The sequence below is a fragment of the Epinephelus moara genome, chromosome 10 (genome assembly GCF_006386435.1).
Source record: "Epinephelus moara isolate mb chromosome 10, YSFRI_EMoa_1.0, whole genome shotgun sequence".
Lineage (NCBI taxonomy): Eukaryota > Metazoa > Chordata > Actinopteri > Perciformes > Serranidae > Epinephelus > Epinephelus moara.
In genome coordinates, this window is record NC_065515.1 from 23,553,278 (window position 1) to 23,572,554 (window position 19,277).

General features: G+C 41.4%; 2 protein-coding genes across 3 annotated transcripts in view; one reads left to right on the forward strand and one right to left on the reverse strand.

Moving 5' to 3' along the window:
- si:ch1073-396h14.1 (disintegrin and metalloproteinase domain-containing protein 10) overlaps window positions 1–4,720 on the forward strand; it is a 43,752-nt gene extending 39,032 nt beyond the window's left edge. The window contains exon 15 of the mRNA XM_050054695.1: window positions 812–4,720. Within this exon, the coding sequence (XP_049910652.1) occupies window positions 812–916 (105 nt within the window). The 3' untranslated portion in view covers window positions 917–4,720. The remainder of the gene's footprint in view (window positions 1–811) is intronic.
- LOC126396526 (lipoprotein lipase) lies at window positions 3,043–10,621 on the reverse strand. 2 transcript variants are annotated; one of them, XR_007570576.1, is made up of 11 exons: window positions 10,378–10,621; window positions 9,356–9,552; window positions 8,837–9,016; window positions 7,585–7,696; window positions 7,242–7,475; window positions 6,462–6,704; window positions 6,061–6,181; window positions 5,575–5,790; window positions 5,344–5,451; window positions 5,184–5,261; window positions 3,043–4,023 (listed from the first exon to the last, which is right to left on the reverse strand). XR_007570576.1 is itself a non-coding variant. In XM_050054696.1 (10 exons), the coding sequence occupies exons 1-10, from the start codon at window positions 10,475–10,477 to the stop codon at window positions 5,240–5,242; spliced, it is 1,533 nt and encodes a 510-aa protein (XP_049910653.1). In that variant the 5' UTR covers window positions 10,478–10,621; the 3' UTR covers window positions 3,043–5,239. The 2 variants fall into 2 exon arrangements, 1 of the variants encoding a protein (XP_049910653.1); XM_050054696.1 differs by having other exon boundaries at window positions 3,043–5,261.
- Between the last annotated feature and the right edge of the window lie 8,656 nt (window positions 10,622–19,277).

A 19,277-nucleotide genomic window follows, 5' to 3' on the forward strand; every position in this document is an offset into this window, starting at 1 on the left:
CAGGCGGTTTTGAGAGCACCAGGTCAGACACAATCTTCCAGCATAAGTTACGTGGTTAAAAAGTGATCACTTACCGTACTCTGTGGCTGCAGCCGTCATGATTGTCAAGATTCAGCAGATGTTTGCCTGAGGTCACATCCTCAGCTCAGTCTGTTTGTTAATTTTCCTGCTCTGATGTTCAGCTGTCTTCGATGTTTCAGTCGCAGCTCTCTTTGAGGTTCAGTTCTTCATGACAGCGTGAAGAATCAGGAATTCCGATTTGGGTTGGAGAGCCCCTCAAAGATCAAGCCTCCGTTTCACTGGAGACAGATATGACCCCTCACTTCAGGAACAATTGTGTTGTTTTACCACACCTACAGCACAGTGTGTTGCTGACTCACTCTGTAATGTGCTGAGCTGCAAAGTAAAGGAAAAATTGTGACTGTCAATCAAAGCAAATCAGTGCAGGGTCATAAGTTCAACCTAGAATATGACACCTAAAGTCAACTTGTTGCAACTTTCTTGTGTTTTGCCACTAAAACACTCAATAATTTAACTCAATATTTATTCGTCATTTGTGTTGTTTCTCCTCATGTCACATTTCAGCTGCTGTTGACTTTCTTTATAGCATTCCTCACTGAATACTGTCTCCAACTGAAGTTTGTTGTATTTCTTGACTATGCTCCTGCTGCAGCAGCTGCAAGATAATGAAGGAAGCAGATATTTCTATATTGACCTCAAAACATTTCTCCGATAAGTACAACAAAAGCCTGGTGAAGAAATACAGTCAACAGTGATCCAAACTTACTATATTTCTGTTCATCCTCTGCAGGCTCACTGGTGGGCCATCCTGGTGGCGATCCTGACTCTGTCTGCAGTGATGGGCTGCACAGTCTGCCTCTGTGGCCGCAAGCTGTACACCAGTGAGTTTGAGTGACCCCTGACTTTTGATCCCTGTCACCTCTGGGACGACATCATGACAACGCACACATTTTACGAGGATTCCTTCACCTGGGGTTTTTTGAAGTGTCACAGCCACATTGCAGCAATCCACTTTGTTGCTCATCGTAAACTGTGTGATCTGACTACAGGTGACCTGTGAAGACGCTGAAACCTGCTCAACGCCTGTCACCCTATTCTGTTAACTGATATCTTTGTAAGTCATGATGCATGTGCCACTTTCTTTTCCTTGTGCCACTTGTCTGTTCACATTTCATCAAGCATTGAGAGTCTCCTGTGATGCATGTGTGTGTCAGTCAACCCATGGATGGATTACTGAGCTGACCTACCTGGCACAGGCCCCGGGGCCCAAAGTGTCAGGGCCTTCCTTGGGCTTTACCTGCAAAATGCCACTTGAGGAGACACATACCAACCATGAGGAGACTCAAAATGATGACAAAGAGACACAGAAAGACCACAAAGAGATGTGAAACAGCTGCAAAGAAAATCAAAATGACGACAGAGCAACACAAAATGACCACGAGGATATACCAAATGACCACAGAGATGCAAAACAACTACAAAAACACTCAAATTGACTACAAATAGACACAAAACCAAAGAGAGATACACAACACTTACAATGAGACGCAAAACAACTGTAACGTCTGTGTGTCTTGCTCATATGTAGGAGACGTGGTCGGGCCTTCTGCACCTCCGGGCCCATTGTTTCATAATCTCCCTATGAGTCATCTCCCCTTAAACGCTACATAGCATCATACACCTGCCCCTGTAAAGATTGACGGGACTCTCCCTTGTTTTGCCCTGCAGCATCCTCACTTCTGTGTTCGAACTTGATCGCTAATTTTAGCCTTAAAGGAATACTCCACCCACAAAATGACCATTTATAAATCAGGTCCTCGTGCTGTGTGACCTTGGAATTTGTGAAGAAAACTTTTTTTCTGTAAGCCTCCACAGAAAATGGAGAACATATGATTGCTTGGAAATCGCATTTAAGTACAGCAAAACTATGTCACCGCATCTGTTTACAAACTCTCACACAATTCTTGTCTTATTTTCTAGTCGTATGCTCAGCTTCCCAAACACATGCATTTTTGCTGAAAAACTTTAGTATTGTAGTCATAGATACGTTTCAGTTTCAGTTCAGTTTTCAGCTGTAAGTTGTGGCAAAAATGTATGTTTGGGGAGTAATGAGCGTACATTGTGTTTTGAGAGAGTTTGATGTTTTCATGTAGTTTTGTCGTTTAATCAACCTGGTCTCACTCCAAAGACATCGAAATCCGGCATGTGGGCCTCAAAAAGCCGTCCTCTAACGTCAGCATGACAGGCCTCCGGGTGCCGGCATCAGGGCGAAACGCAGCAGGACAGGAATGAAAGTTAAGGCAGTGAAACACCAACAGCCACCGACTTTCACCCAGGAGAGCAGTGTTTGTGTCCAAGATTATAAAGCCAAACCCTGCACTGTTTTCTTAAACCTAACCATGTGCGTTAGTTGTTGCAGGGAAAAAAAACATCAATTCCCGTTGTTGTACTGATGTGGTGCTTTTTTTTTAAACCAATTTTCTTGTTTTTACTAATTTCTTGCTAATGGGTAATTTCCCCTTTCGTTGCTCATTGCTTTTGTCCCATGTTTTTAAAAAAAGAAACAAAGCCAATTTGCTCAGGTTTCAAAGGATTTAAAGGTTTAATTGCAGAGCCTGAATTTAGTTATTCTTATATTGTTGTCTTGGTACTCTTACTCAAGTTAAGGATCTGAATACTTCTTTCACCACTAATGATTTATATATTTACTTAAAGCTGGCTTCAAGCATCCTAATGGAGTCTATCTCTCAGGTCACCTTGACACAGTCGGCCAAACACATGGCGTCACAACATCAAGGACAAGAAGAAATCACAAAGCTTATTTTGTGTGATTTAACAATTCCTCCCACTTTTGTATCAAAAACAGTTCAAATTGTTAAAAATGTTTGGATCTCACACAGGTTTTGTTCTGATAATAAATAAGAAAATGATAAAACAACCTTGAGCTGGTGAATACAAGTGATAACAATGGAACATTTTTTATTTGTATTTGTCACGACCCTAAAATAAAAGTCAGGCTCAGGGTGACCTCTCAGAAGGCAGTTTTTGGTTTATTAAAGAATTTATACAGTACAGTGAATATTTACAAATATGTACAAAAGATTATAGAAAGGCACATTTTACAGATTAAATTCCTCGGGAGGTAAAAATATATATAACTAACAGTGTCCCATACCCCAAAATCTATCATCTGTATCATGGTATTTACATAACTGTACAAGTAACTTGGTTTTCGCAATTTCTTCTCCTGTTTTCAGTGCAAAAGTAAAACATTTCCACTTCTTTAAAGTAGGTAGAAATAAAGTCACAATGATTACAGTACCGATCTCTAAAGAGCCAAGGTTTAGATGAATAAAAGAGCATTAGTCGAGATTAAAAAAGTCACATGCAGAGAAGAAATTGCAGTCAAGAGAGACAACATTTATATAAACTGTGCTTTCGACTTCACACTGAGCATCATGCACCTCGTGTAACTTTAACAGAACTGTAAGTGGACAAAATGTCAGGTGCTTCTTTGAGGTAACAGCTTCAAAGTAACATCTCTCAGAGGTGTAGCAGTAAAAATAGGTTTTTAAAACAACGTTTGCATGTTCAGATGTTTCAGTAAAAGTCACAAAGTTTATACAACAACAAAACTAAAGCACACTGAGGTGAAAAAAGTTAAGACAAGTTTGCAACAGCTTACATCTGGCTACAGTTTACAGTAAGGCACATTGTTACAGGTCCCACAGTCACGTAGAGTGCTGGGAGCCACAGTGGTGAATGCTCTGTTGGTTAGATAATACATGAAGGTAAATCCACTGCACCATATTGCATAAAACACCTCAAGAAATTCATATTGGCAGTTATATTCTTCTTTTTTGCAGCCAAGTCACCAGAAGACATGTTACATTTGCATGTTTCACCTGTGTTATATCGACGTTTCTAGTAGATGAGCGTACTTTGTCATCAGGGGGAGGGCAGGAGGGTGGCTGGTGTGTCGCCTAGGTGAGCTGCAGACCACTGTTCGAGACCAACAACAACAAAACGGTTGTGATTTTAGCGAGTCATTGATGTTTTTACAGCTGCTTTATAGGCATCTAATGTAAGTGTTTTGCAGTGACCCATCCATGTTTTTCCAGCGGGCAGATATCGCTGCTTTTTCGAGTGGAAATTGTGTCCCCAAAAAAGCGTATTTTAAGCCCAAACATGATCTTTGTGGTTTTTGTTCCAGAAACAAGTTGTTGAAATGAGTTTTGCAATTGGAAATAAAATAATTGCAGATGTAACAAATCTGTGGTTTGCGGTAACATACAATTCCAACATTTCTTCTGGCGACTGGGCTAGGAATGCACTGATCCGATATCTGGTTCGAATATCGGCCCCGATATCATCAAAATAGATGGATCAGATATCCAAAAATGCAAACTATACCTGAGGCGATCCTTTCCCTTTAGATCTATTGCAACGTGAGCTACGTCATACGTCATGGAGTGAAGGAGAGAATCTGCTGTGTGGAGGTTTTTCACACTGTTTCAACTGCTGTCGCACAATTGTTTGTTTTTGTTAAAAATAAATAGTTCATTATTGCATTAATCTGTTTCATCTTGTTTCACTTTATCTTAGGAAACAACTGTGTAGTCATCAATGCCTGATGCCTTTAGTCTTTTCTGTTCTACATGTACAGGTATATAGCTTTTTAGGTCAACCATGGTATCGGATCGGTATCGGGTATCGGCTGATACCGAGAGCTACAGCATCGGGATCGGTATCGAAACTAAAAAAAAAGCTGGATCGGTGCATGTCTAGACTGCGTTGCTTTTGGAGAACTGTCTGCAGACCTTCATGGACACCAAGTTCACACAGTCATCATTATAATCATGAAATTTAACTTGAGGTGTTTTACCCAATAGGACATCAGTACCTCCTGAACTGTTAAGGTAAATCCAGTCTCAGTATGCGAGGCTCTGACGTGACAAGTACCCATCTCTTTGGATACAAAACATGCACCAAAAGTGAAGTTACATTTAAGTGTCATACATACAAAGAGCTCTTTACAAAATATCTTACAGTATTCACACACATATTGTTTTAAATAACAGTTTTGTGGATGTATATACAAGGCGGTGAGAGTTTTGTATCGTTTGAGAAATAAGTTACAGTTGGGTGTATAAATTATTTACTTTTAAGTGCTGAAATGGACTGAAGGGCGTTCAACAGCGGCGTCCTTTCTTCGAGGTCAGTGGTTCTCCAGAGTTACTCTAGAAACAGAGAAAAGTGTTTTTATTTAAGAGCAATGACGGTGACATTAAAGTGATAAGGAAAGTGCGGGGGATAACTCACCTCCTGGGAGTTCGTTTCGATTTCGCCCTCCATGCATCCTTACATCTAACAAATGTGACCTCTTGTGTTAATTTCAGAGCTTCTGGGTCTTTTACGCAGAACACCATCCTGAAAAGAAATTCAGAATTTTCTACTTTTACCACTTCTACTGCAAAAAATAATGCTAAAATTGTGTTTTTTAACATATTTGCAGTATTTTTCTGGCCTTTTTCATAAAGTAGCACATCTTACTTTTGTTGGGTCTCTCCAGCTCTGATGCGGATTTTATGAACCTCCACATCTGCACTGTCCGCACCGGACCACCATGAAGAAACCATCTTCAACATGTTGGAAGCTGACCACCCGTTTGTCTCCTCCCATTTAAACTTCACCATCAGCAGATCTCCGATATCTTTCTCTGTCACCAGCAGGAATGAATGTGTCTTATTTGTCGCTATTTTCTCCTTCCTGTCGGACACAAACAGAGAGAGGTGTTAGTATTCCGCTCGCAGCCAGCGGGAATATTTAATTTAGCTTAGCCTCGTAAACTCTGCACCATAAATCATGGTGATGTAACCCCACAAATGCTGCCAGGTCTGCGGTTATATCTCTGTTAATGGTTTATACTTCACGCTGCTTCCTTTGACTACTGTGCGACTGTTACAGAACAACTCATAACTCGCGAGATGAAAGTCACGGTGCTGTAATTATCTTTTATGAAGGCTTTTAAACACTTACAGTTTGAGCTCCAGGTTTTCACTCTCTCCTTTTGTTCCGTACAGCGAGACAGTGAGTGACGGCTCCATCTCCGAGCGATTCACCTTACTGGAGAAGTGGATCTTCAGCTGGTAGTGGTACACTGCAGAGCAAGAGAGCATGTGGGACATTTTAAACATGCATGTAGGCTGCTGGAGTGAAGCTGCTCCAAGGTATTTTGAGTCAGTTTGCAAAACTAAGAAACTGAAACACTACTGAGCTCAGACAGTCTTAAAATCCTTTTTAATCAGAGCAGGGTTTTTTAGAATTAACCACTGGACCTTGATTGTGCAATATTATTACTTCATCTGACTCAGGCGGGAAATTGTGCAACTTTGGCACAAGCTGAATTATCCACTTCAACACCAATAAAGTCCACTGACCTCTGAAAGGCATGGAGGCCCGTGTCTTGGTGTACATCTGAACGTTGCGCGCCTTGCGGACCTTGCTGATGTCGTAGCCCACCGCGTTGCAGCGACTTTTGCGGCAACTGAGACACATGCCGCGGTCGAACAAGTCGTTGCTGCCACACCTGTAGGCCTTGGCCGCTTCCTGCTCGTTCAGCAGGGAGTCGATGAACAGGTGGACCGAGCGCTCGTGTTCACACTTCACTGCATCGGTGATGGCTGAGGAGGAAAGAGGGAACTGTATTTAATTACATAGTTATGTCAAGTTGTTAGTTTTCCATTCTTTTACTAGACAAACTAAGACTGATATATTTTAGGCATCAATCCTCTGCCATGTTTAGAGCCCTCTGTTCACTGTCACAGTGACCTGGAGGGTGTTATTATGCAACTGACAGTAACAATGTTCACTGCTTAGACAGATTAATGACAAGTACAACAATAACAAGTAGCTGCAGTGTTGCTGAAGCTGCTGGACTCTGTGTGTAATTACTAATGATCACAAAAATGTGCACTGTAACCTGGTGGTAACAAATACATTATTGTTTAATAGTTAATATAATATAACACTGCTTCATTATGTGAAGCCAAAAACTAACTCTGAGTCTGTTTGCCGGTTTAAAAACAGCACCCATGGTCGTAACTGCTCTGTGTTTAGTTATGGAAAATCATACATAAATTTGTCTTAAGTATTTCAGGGAGAAATATGTGTCAGGGGAAAAAAACTTCATTAACAGTTACATCAAAAGGTGTTCTTACCAAACAACCCTAAGTTAGCGATCTTCTCCAGTGCCCCTCTGAGGTTGCAGCCCGGCTGGAAGCTGCCTCCGTTGGGGTAAATGTCCACGTGGCCGACAGGCTGCTGGATGCCGATGCTGAGCCCCAGGGAGCCCCGCGTGAAGGTGTGGAGGACGTCCACAAAGTGAGCGTCATCAGGGGACAGACGCCTGTGGGCGTGCTCACCCTCAAAGTCAGGACCAGCTGGGTCCAGACCTGCAGACAGAGACAGGTAACAGTGAATCAACCAGTCAGCTCACGATTAACTGATCTTTTACCAAACTAAACTGCAAGACATCAAAAAGGTAGAGTTGTTTTTTCTTACCGGTTATTCTTCCGACTTTATTGGTTGCATGGCTTCCAGCAAATCCTGCCACATGAGCTCCGAGGCTGTAGCCAATCAGGTGGATGTTCTCCAGAGGCATGTTTGTGGTTTCCTTTATAGAAATATTTATGATTAATTTCAATTCAATAAGCTTTATTGGCATGGCATTTCATATGTGTTGCCAAAGCACAATTACAATTTAAGTCAGTGAATTCAGACACAGTTTACAACAATGTATTGATACAAAATCATGACATAAATTTTAAAGGGAAAAAAAAAACATATTAAGTGAAGGAGTCAGTAAAAAGGCAGAGTGTGATCTGTGAGGAGATGAACTACATGTTGTTGTTAGGCTGTCTCTCAGGCTGTGACATGCACTGATATATCCTGCTGCATTTATGGCGCTGACACTATTTTCTCCAAGTCTGGTCAGAGAGTGAATCAAAATCTTGGAGTTTACATTTAATTAATTAAAATATGATTTAGGAAATCAGCGAGACAAACATTCTCTTGCACAGATAAAGTGACACATCCTGTTTCAAAATGACCTGTGAGTGACATGTATCAGAATAGTACTACTTTACTTTAAGGTGTGTTAAGACAATATGAATTACTAATGGTTAATAAATTGTCTGTAACAGTGATTTGGATTGTTGGGGTGAGTAAAAGCTCTATTAGCAGCTCTCTGGTGTTGTAAAATACAGGTTCATTTACTTATTGGTGGTTAAAGAAACTCATGACCACCTGTTTAAAATGAGTATCTGCTACATATAATGTACTTCTTAGGCATTTGAGTATCATTCCAGTTAAATGTGTCACTGGTGATGAAGGAGAATCCTTATTTGGGTAGCTGCAGTCAGTCTCTTATTCTTGTGATTAAAAATACACTGAGGCTCAATTCTGAGGCTGTTCTGTAAATAGTTTTCTAACAAGTAATAAATGTAGCAACTCCTGATCAACCTATAGCAATTTCGGGACCCAAACTTTCAGGTTTCTGTTTAAACCACACCCACTTCTGACTTAAGCCCCGCCCACTCCCATTACAGATAAAGATAATAGTGCACTGGCTCATCTGTACTAAATATTTTTTTGGGCCCAGTGTTCTTGTGTCAGAGATCATTCAAAGCAACAACTATAAACTTTTATGAAGTTTCCCCTCTTAAAAAGAGGTTGTGAAAATCTGAATATTCTAACTGGAGAGTGACAGGTGGAACATTACTGGGTTGAGACGTAAAGTTTTGACCCCACTGACCTCAATCCAGTCGATGAAGCGAGCGATCTCATGCCCCACTGCTTTGGTGTTCTGAGCTGCGATGATGTAGTGGTTCTGTGCCGAGGTGAGCCAGTCCACCACGATGACGTTGGCCGTCTGCTCTCTGTCGTACAGTGCTGAGACCAGCTTCGCCACCCAGCTTTCAAACAGCCCACTCAGCTGTTGGAATGACAGTCAAAGCATTATACTTACCATTAATGTGAATAAACCTGTTATTATTTAAAGGAAGTTCAGGCCGTATTGTAAAATCAGAGCCCCTCCAGTCCACTTCATCGCTACAGAATGTTCTTTGGTATTAACGACATGTCGCTGCTTGTCGAGAAAGTAAGTTTCGTGAAATTGACAAGACTTAATGACACTAGAATTTGGTGAAATAATGACACACTACAAGTCACAGGTGGTTTCTTTTTCTAAACCAAAAGAGATTCAAGTGAAACAAGGCCCGTGGGTGTTTTAAAGACAGGGGCAGGTCACGACAGGCTGAAGCATCTCACTCACCGTCCACCCGTGGATTACTAGGAAGGTTTTGGAGGTGCTGTTGAAGGTGCAAGCTGCCAGGGAGTCCGGGTTGCCGGGAACGATGTAGCACAGGTCGTCATCAGGATGGGATGGTTTGCGGAGGGAGAATTTCGCAACAGTTTGATTGCTGTCATCCTTGTGGTCGAACAGGTCTTTCAGAGGGTCGAGGAAGTTACCTGGGAGAGAGGAGGGTTGACAGATGAGCTGTGCGAACAAAAGGTTAGGCCTCTGGTGTTTTTCTCAGATGTGTAAATCTGGTCTAATGTTCTGTCTGGGAGGTCAGAGACGCCTGACTAGCTAACTGAGCGACTAGCTCCAATAAGCCCCGGCCCCTTAGGGCCCCTCAGTAAATGAGCTTCCACCTTAGACAAGATCAGGGGTTATAGTGGTTCACTTGGTCAGACTGAGTGCCATAGAAACCACAGAGAGTTTTCCCAGCTTTGTTCCTGCCACCTCACCGACTATAATCTGCCCAACTTTCAGTGGTCCTTACACAGTCAGCTGACTCAACTCAACTGGTTTCAGAGTGGGGGTGGGGAGCTGGATGCAGGACACAGACACTTAAGGCTTTACATGCCAAGGGCTGAAGCAGTTTAGTTGATGATCATAAACTTAATTCATGTTAAGAAGCCTGAATATTTTCACCACTGTGTTCCTCTCCTGCGCTCTGACAGTGACAATCATTTCCATCTTGTCTCTCATGGCTAATAGCAGTCATTAGAAGTTGGGTATTCGCCAGACACCACAAAGACAAGTTTAGTCATAGACACGTGATACATAGTGTCTCCTACAAACCGTTAATGTTACTCTCAGAGTCCAAACACACACACACACACACACACACACCCGGCTCATACACAAGTACACCGCGCGTAAATTACAGACACATTTTCCCTCACTGGATTCTTTTCCACCGCCGCTATCTGAACCGTTAAATCCTCCACTGCTGCACAAACGCGTGTCGATGTGTGTGAGAGTAAATGTTAAAACCTGCAACTCACCAAAAATAGAATCGGCGAGCTCTTCTTCCACAGACGTCACACTCTGCACAGCTGCATTCAACACCAGAAAGTACAGAAACCGGACTCTCCACGCTTTCATCTCTTTTACAAATGTGTCCTTTCAAAATGAAAAAATAAATGTCTTCAGTGATTAAATCAAGTGAATCGGAGCTGGCAGCGGAAGAGCGTGTGTGTATTCCTCTTCAGGATAATTCAGTGCGTCCTGTTGCGCGCAGAGCGCTGATATCTGAACCACCTTGAACTGTCCGCGTCTTAAATAGCAACGCTGACAAGCCATTGGCTGCTGACCTCCGGGCGGGGAATGGAAAATTATGTGTAAGGTAAATCATTAGACGGCTTTAACAACAGTGGTCAGCGGTGTGGCCTCTCATTAAAACACTTTTATTAATGTCTCTAAGTTTATTAAATGTATGACGACATGATTGACGGTGCTGCATGTTGAGCTGATTGCTTGATTGTTTTCCCCTTTCCTTAACTGATTAATGATTGATTGAATACTTAAATAATTGATTGAATGAATGATGAAAAGGCAATGATAACAATAAAACCTCATTTATACAGAAATTTTTACATAAGATTTAAAATACAGACCATAGACAGTTGCAAGAAATTAGGCACTAAAAACAAAGCAAAAAATGGATTTTTGACTTTTAAAATGATAAGATATAGTAAAAGTTTATAGATGTTTTTAAAGCTTGTTTGAAAAGGTGAGTTTCAACGAGAGCTAAGGAAATAAAAAATGAACTTGCTCAACAAAAACTGACATTTCATGCCATTTTTGCCAGCAAATAGTAAGGTCAGAGACGAGCAAAATAGACAGGGTTTTCACTGTCCCCTTTGAGACAAGTACTCCCAGGACTCTGTAGTTAAAAGATCACATTTTGCTGTTGTATTAGATATGATAAGTTAAAGAAAATAAATGAAAAAGACAAGAAACAAGCTGGGATAAGTGTCTTCCCAGGCTGTTCTTTGAAAGTTTACCAGCACTGCAGCCCCATTGTTTAAAGGTACAGTGTGTAAAATGTATATTTTCAGACATGGGATTATTCATAAATATATTTTGTGTATAATCACATGAGAATAAGAATAGCTGTGTTTTAGATACCTTAGAATGAGCCGTTTATATCTATACATGGAGCGTGCCCTCATCCATTGGAGTCCGCCATGTTTTTCTACAGTAGCCCAGAATGGACAAACCAAACACTGGCTCTAGATATGACCAAATCTGTTTTTTTGTGTTTTCGTGTGTTCTCATTTTCGCTTTGGCCGCCATACACGCTTGGCACACGGGAGACGTTCCAGTTGGTTGCAGTCTGCAGCCCTCACAACTAGATGCTGCTAAATCCTTCACACTGGACCTTCAAGAAGTTCATATTGCAACAGCCGTTAGGTCCTTCTGTGCCTGGATGCTGGATGTTTTCACCAGTCTGGAATTTATTATGTCACTACAAGTGATTATATTTAGAAGTTAGAAGGAACAGCAAAAATGTGCTTTAAACCCTTGTGTATAGGTGAAAGGTCACATTAATACTTTCATTATAATCAATTAAAATGCATTTGCAACTACTTGCCTCTAGTTTTCCAAACCAAAACTGACTTATTTACAGTTTTGGTTCCTTTTAAAAGTGTTTATAGTTTACGTGCTACTAAAATGTTTCCCCCCATGAGAAAATTTTGTTAACAGTTTATTTAAACAGCGCTGTTCTCCCTTTCTTAGTAATTACAGGCTGCACCAGTGATGAACTTTCAGACACCTGGGTCGTGTTGTTGTCAGTATTTACAGTCAGTTGGTGTGACGCAGGCCGGACAAGCAGGTCATGACTGTTTTTCAGGAGACGAGCTTCTGTTGTGCACCAAAGCGGACAAACTTAGAATATACATCACCGGTTACCTACATGGCTGCCTCACCCTGACATTCTGGGATGCAGGCAGCTTGGCTGGACATAAGGGGCCTCTTAAGGGCATTTTGGGGCCCCTTTGCACTGATCTGCTGTTGTCATGGCATCAGAGAGCTCATATGAGAGAGAGAATACAGAGGAGGCACAAACCTGCAGCAGGCAGTGTTACTTTTAATGAGGTGAAAGCTTGCAGGCATCAGGTACTACATAGGTCTTTCTGTTGTTCAAAAATGCAGTCAGTAATTTGCATTATAGGTTATCAGAAGAGGATTTTACAGATTTAGCATTACGCTCCCTTAACTCCCTTAACCTTAAATGGATGCACCAGAACCAGAGATATCATCTTTTTTTTTTTTAATCCACATGTAGTGTCTTTCCCCCTACATCATCTCCCTACCCACTTACACTCTGTTTACATGTTCACGTGAAGGGTCATCCACATTCAGTGCCATCCAAAGCCAACTAAAACTGGCTCTTTTGATAGCAAAGGTTGTCGACCCCTGTCCTGCACCTTAATGAGGGGTGCTTCATTCAGCTGTGAAGGTGACTTCAAATGGAGTTACACTCCGTGATGGGGTGGGATTTGTTAGGGTGCGGTTTGGGAAAGGCCTATTCTTTGTCCTTTTAAAAAAAACATTGCGCTTACATTACTCGCAATGCAACTCACACACACTGACAGTTCAGTTGGAGTTTTGGGTGTGTTATGCTTGTAGCAACTACAACCTCGAGCTGCTAGCCTCCAGCAGGGATGAGGAGCGATCTACAAAGGTTAGCTAATTTCTTTCTAACTCCAGACCTCTGTTTTTCTTTTCATTTTAATCTCTTCAGCCTCAACCGACTCAAGTGACATCACTTGAGGCAACTTATTAGATTTTGTACACAAAATGCTTTATACAATTCTTTACATGCAGGTTTTTAAAGACATTGCGTTGACTTATATGCAGACTTTATGCAACTATTTGATGCTGAATATCCTTATAAGTCTAATATTCATAAATGGTGATACTTATAACATATTAGTAATGTATTATATTATGATTAATATAAAAGTCACCTCCTTAAATGAGGTTCCAGCACTCAGACTCTTGGCATAGTGACATCTTGGCAAACTCAAACAACATTATCAAGCCTCAGCAACATTTGGACAGTGTGTGTGTGTGTTTCAATTTGCTATCATTAAAGCCAAAGTTCTAAGTTTCCATTACTTCAAAACTCTGACCTTTGACCTATTGCATAAAGCATTTCACTCACTAACTGGGTACAAATGTTGTTACATGCCAGCCGGGGATTATGTGCTAAAGTTCGGGCAAGAATAGTTGGCTTCACAGCAGCTGATTTGCTGCCCAAAACTCCGGCTCGAGATGCCAAGGCAAACTGGGCAGGAGGCCGATGAAGTGATGGTTGAAGAGTTTGTAATACATCTTATTCTGATTCTGATTTTTTACTATATATTGAGAGTCTTTACAGAGAAGATTTCTAAAATAATTAACTCCATTTTTAGCCACAGTTTGTCCACACTTTAGTCTAGACTAGAATATCTACCATGAAATTCTGAACTGACCTTTATGGTCCCCAGAGGATGAACCCTACTCACTTTGGAGTTCCCCTGACTTCTCTAGCGCCACCAGTAGGTCAGCATTTGACTTTGTCCAATACTTTGACTTATGAACCTACAGTAATAACATTCCCATCAACCTCAGCTGTACTTTGTGTTTAGTACTAATTAGCAAATCTTAGCGTGCTAATGTGCTAAACAGAGATGATCTGTGTGTTCCAATCCCCATATTACCATATTATTTAGTATGCCAGAGAATGATTTAGTATGTCCCAATACATAGTATGTTAAATGCAGTGTGCCAAAAATACCAGGATATTCTACTACATCTAGTTTGATTTTGCAGTATGCATGCCAGCATGCTTTTCTGGCTATTCTGACCCACAGTCCTCTGCGCAGTGGCCGATACATCACATCAACTGAGCTGCAATCAGATGACAGCTTGACAGCTCACTGACAGCTGTTTGACAGCTGATTGACAGCTGCCAGAAGTCACAATGACGGATGAGAGTGCGTTCAAGTAACTGATGAACCAGCCGAACAGTAATCATAGGAATATTAATTGTTTAAGTGAACGAAAAAATCCTAAATATTACAAACAACAGCAGGACATAACACGAGAGAGAACTGCAGATGTAATTTTATTGTCGCAAATATAATATGTTAAAATCCACAATCTGTGCAGTTATAATTTTAAAGTTAAACTACATACGTAACAACCGCAGAGCTCTCCGGGTTGATCTTCATCTCTGCCGAACTCAGTATGTGGCATTTGTTCTATGTCCATGGTAATGGATATAAAAGCAAGAAGGTCAAAGTTCAGGGCGTAATGTTATGAGAAAGTAGTACATCCCGATTGTGTGCATACTGCATGCAACAGTACGTACTTTTAAGGGCAGCTGCAGGACCTACTAAAAGTAAAAAGCAAAGGTATGCGATCTGGAACGCACCCTAAGATCATGGTAACCATTATATCTGCTCAACATCAGCATGTTAGCATTGTCATTGTGACCATTTCAGCTACAGCATCACAGATTTTTACCCAGATCTTTCAGATGTAACTCTAACAATAACAGCCCTGTTGCAGAAATAAAGATTTCCATCTACTTGTTAACTTGCTGTAGGTCTCAAGACCACCTAAACTGAGACCAAGTCATGGCCAAGACCAAAGTGTAGCAAGGCGGGGATGAGACCAAGACCAAGAAGTGAAGGGGAGTGGGGAGGGGTGACAGCAGTAACAAAAATTTCAAATTAGAAATGGGTAAAGTTATTTACTGTATTTGAAGCAGGAAGTTTTCCATACAATCATGGTGTTCAGGAATAGATCAGAAAATGCACAGGGAATTTAGTGCAAACTGCAGTTGTGGTCTTGACCAGTCTTAGAATAAAAACCTCAGTAATCTTTGTCTGAGGCCGAGACAAAACAGAGCAAAATAAATGTGGTTGATTCCAATACGAGACTTTTTAAAAGCAGTCTTGAGATTAAGACTGATTTCGAGTACCACAACACCGGCTTACACATAAGGTTGCCTTTAAAAAAAAAGGATCCTGTTTTAAGTGCTGTTAAACTAATGACAGTTGGACTTATTCGTGACTGACATCCTTCCACTTTCATCCAGTCAAACAGGTTTGCAGCACCTGAAGCCTCCTCTTATTGGATTAAAATGAGCTGCTGTTTTGGCCAGTCAGGCCCTGGTGGTCTGCGTGTGGGGACAAGTCTTCACACTATTAACATTCTTTTAACTAACCTGAAGCTATCTGTAAAAACCCTGAGTCAGGAGCCTTTGTTCAACCGAAAACAAAGGTGTGAAACCTGCAAAAACAATGGAGTTTAATTCAGTGTTGTTCTGTGGCAAAAGGTGTAGTCCACACAGTGTAACACACACACACACACACACACACACACACACACACACAAAACACACAAGACTTTGCTCCATCAGAGAGCAGCTGGCTCCATGAGCTGCTTTGCTTCTATGAACATAACGACATTTTCCTCGAAAAGCAGTCCCTGCATTTTTATTCCCTCTGATACTGTTGTCCTGGTCTCTGTGAAGGGGAAAGACTCAGTCATGGCGACGGGGAGGTGATGAAGAGCAGAGCGAATCAGACATCCATCCAAACCTTCACAGCAGAGATTTGTTGGTGCCAGCAGAAAGGGAGAGTGGACAAGCAGTAACTCTTCCACAAAGTTTGGAGACAACAAAATGTTTTTAATTTGTACTTCTAGGATTTATTTTCCCAAGCTGATTTCAAGGAATGGCACACAATCACATGATGTGCAAATACAAGACTCTGTGGTGTATTCCACTGGTCCAAAACAAACACGGTGGGTCAGTAAAGAGCTAGGCTGCATGTCTGTGCAGGCCACTGGACAGGTTTTAAAAGTCAATTTCGTGGCTTCAACAACAGATGTCTACCAACAACACAAAGTCATGAGACAGCGTTTCCACAGTGTATCAGAGATGTTGTGGAAGCTCTAAAGTTTGTATTTAACACAAATGTTTCCAGGGCAATATGATGCCGATGCTTGCATTCAGTATTACAGGGCATTGTTATTACAGAGATGTAACTATATCACAGTGTTGCACCAGCTGTCAGCAGCTGCAGGGTCAAATTTAACATTTTTTTTCCTGCTTGTGTTATTAGCATCAGACATACTTCACAAATATGTTCAGATGCTGATCTCTTAGACTTTTACTCCTTTTAGTGACATCTCTCTCTCAGCTAAGACTGTTTCCCAATTCTGGAAAAGTGTTTTTAAGTCAAAGGAACATTTTGTCACTGGAAAAAAAGAACATCATAACAGTCCTTATCTGACTAGCAGTTGGACTTTGAAGTGTCAGCCAGAATAATCAAAAATAAAAAGGGACACCAGCATGAGTTACCAATCATACAGTTTTTACTTCTCTAACTTTGTCCAGATCCCAAATGTTGCTCAACTCACAGTTGAGGGGAAATCTCTTTCAGAGGAACTAACCCACAAAGTCAAGGAATCAGAGATACAATTTTTTTCTCTTACTCATACTGTGGGTTGTTTCAGAGTTAGGTAATATGTTTTGCATTTTAAGCAAAGCTGGCTTAGTAATAACAACCAGTTCTAATCCTGTACTATTAAAACATGTTGGATGTGGGCTTTAAGTGGCTTCAGATGTTGGCTGATCGACAATGACCTTCATGTGTGACGAGCACAACTGTTAGCACGGTTGTAAGCCATGAGGGGAAGATAGTTCAGCGCTACGAAACTTGAATTGGGGGCATATTTAGCATATTTGACCAGTGGGAGAGATGTGTCGCCCCAACTACATATCATAATTACTGCCTTGTTGTATTGACTTGTATTGGGCTACTGTGTCCCGAGAAAATGTAATTGTTTAAAGATAGATAATGTTGTATGAAATGGAGAGAACTGGACCCAAAAGTGAGACCCAGACAGCTGCTCAGTTTTAAGTGGCTTTATTTTAAAAAAACAAAACAAAAAAAACAGGAATGGATGTCTTGGGTTGAAGCTGGGCTCTCAGGAGAAACAGGGCAGGCAGGCAGAGTAAGGCTGGAAACAGGTGGCAGGCTGGAGTGGCAGGCACACAGGTACCAAGTAAGTGTAGATCTGAGGCAGAAAAAGACAAGTTTTAAGCCAAAAATCCAAGAGGGAAAAAAGCAATCAGCAACAGGTAGTACCGCAAGGCAGACTGAACAATCTGGCGGAGACCGAACTACAGAGCCGGGGTATTTGTACTGCTGGAGCTGATTAGTGGATGGCTTTCAGGTGAGCAGGCAGATTGGCAGCAGGACTGATGAGCCACACCCAGACACAGAGAGACAAACAAGGAACCACAAGAAACAAAGGGGAGGGGGAAAACAGCTGACACATGAGGAATGAAGGAAAGGCACAGACTACGACAAGATACAACTTAAAGAGCCTGGTGTCACTCCAAAGTCATCAGAATCTGGTGCTTGGGCAGTGACTTGCGGTGTTAGAAACCAACAAAAAAAGGCATACTTTAATGTCAGCGTGATAGCTACAGGGCTGGTTGCCGTTGCCCGGCGGTGTCAGAGGGAAACGCAGCGGGATAAGGACAAAAGTTAAGGCAGTAAAAGTCTGACTGGGCAGGTGGGAGACTTGGTGGATGGGTCCAACAAACATTGACCTTCACCCGAGAGAGTGGTGTTCGCGTCCTGTAAGATTCTAAAGTGCAGTTACCGAGATGTTTGTCTGACTTAAGCGTCAGGCAAAAGGCTGTACTGTTATCAAAATATCATACCAGTTAAAATTAGACTCTCCACCTGTGTGTGATGAAAGTTTCACCATCTGCCCCGACTGGTATAAACAGAGCCATAATAAATTAAACACATTAAAGTCAGATGTAGTCCAAAAAAAGATATTGTTGTTGTGCAGTTTGGGCTTCAGATTCAGCTCATCAGTCTCAGCTGTAGTTTGCACTCAGGCTCCTGCTATTGGTGGCATAATCTTAAAGTGGGTAACACTTGTTGGGAACTGATCATTTGCTGAGATTAGATTTTAGGGGTCAACTGATCTCAAAAGCTGCCAGCACATTCATCCCTTAAGGCAGGGGTGTCAGACACACCTAATAGTGATGCATTTTTGGAGGCTAAGAGGTGCCAGGTTTCAGGAGCAAGTTAAATACTGAGTAGCTTTCTTCTTGTAACATGCTGCTTCAGAGGCCTTTTACAGTTCTTTTCTTTCACTTTAGTTTGGTGTGGTGATGTCAGAATCATGACACAGGAGTGGGAATGTATAGATAAATGCACATGTAATGATAGTGAGTAGTCGACTGACTGAATGTAGAAAAACAGAGATATTAATGAAATTGCATGTATTCTTCCGAAGACATCACAGGTGGTTCGTCATCTGTTTTGTAAATGGATTAGCATTTTGAAATGTACTTCTTTAAACAAAATAAAAGGGAAAATTTTGGAAGTGTTTGTTATTTATAGGATAACAAACACCTGCAATCAAATCGGACTGTATGTGGCCCGTGAACTAAAATGAGTTTGACACCCCTGCCTTAAGGACTAGGCAGATGTGTACCAAATTAAAGATACATTATGCAGGATTTTCCTGGGATAGACACTTTATCAAAAGGTAGCAACCAGGTGCCAGACCATAAGCAACAGGCAGCCAAGATGGGGTATCAATGGGGTATCCTACCACTTGTATGCTGATGACACCCAAATCTACATGTCCTTTAAGACAGATAATGTTAACTGTTTGAGCACTTTAATGGAGTGCTTCACCACTATTGACAGAAGTAATTATCTTTGGCCCTGAACTCTTAGCAAGGAAATTACAACCCTTTGTTGGTGCTCTGGCAACTATTATAAAATCTACAGCGAGAAAGTGAGGCATCACTTTTGATTCTCAATTGAACTTTGGACCACATGTCAATAATCTCATTAAATCCTAA

Bases quoted from the DNA above. Each gene is read 5' to 3' on its own strand.
- LOC126396526 (XM_050054696.1), bottom strand. From the start codon at position 10,477: ATGAAAGCGTGGAGAGTCCGGTTTCTGTACTTTCTGGTGTTGAATGCA. The intron at 7,476-7,584 runs GTAAGAAAAAAC...CTCTGTCTGCAG, and splicing joins TAAAGTCGGAAGAATAACCG to GTCTGGACCCAGCTGGTCCT. The intron at 5,262-5,343 runs GTGAGTTATCCC...CTCTGTTTCTAG, and splicing joins TCGAAACGAACTCCCAGGAG to AGTAACTCTGGAGAACCACT.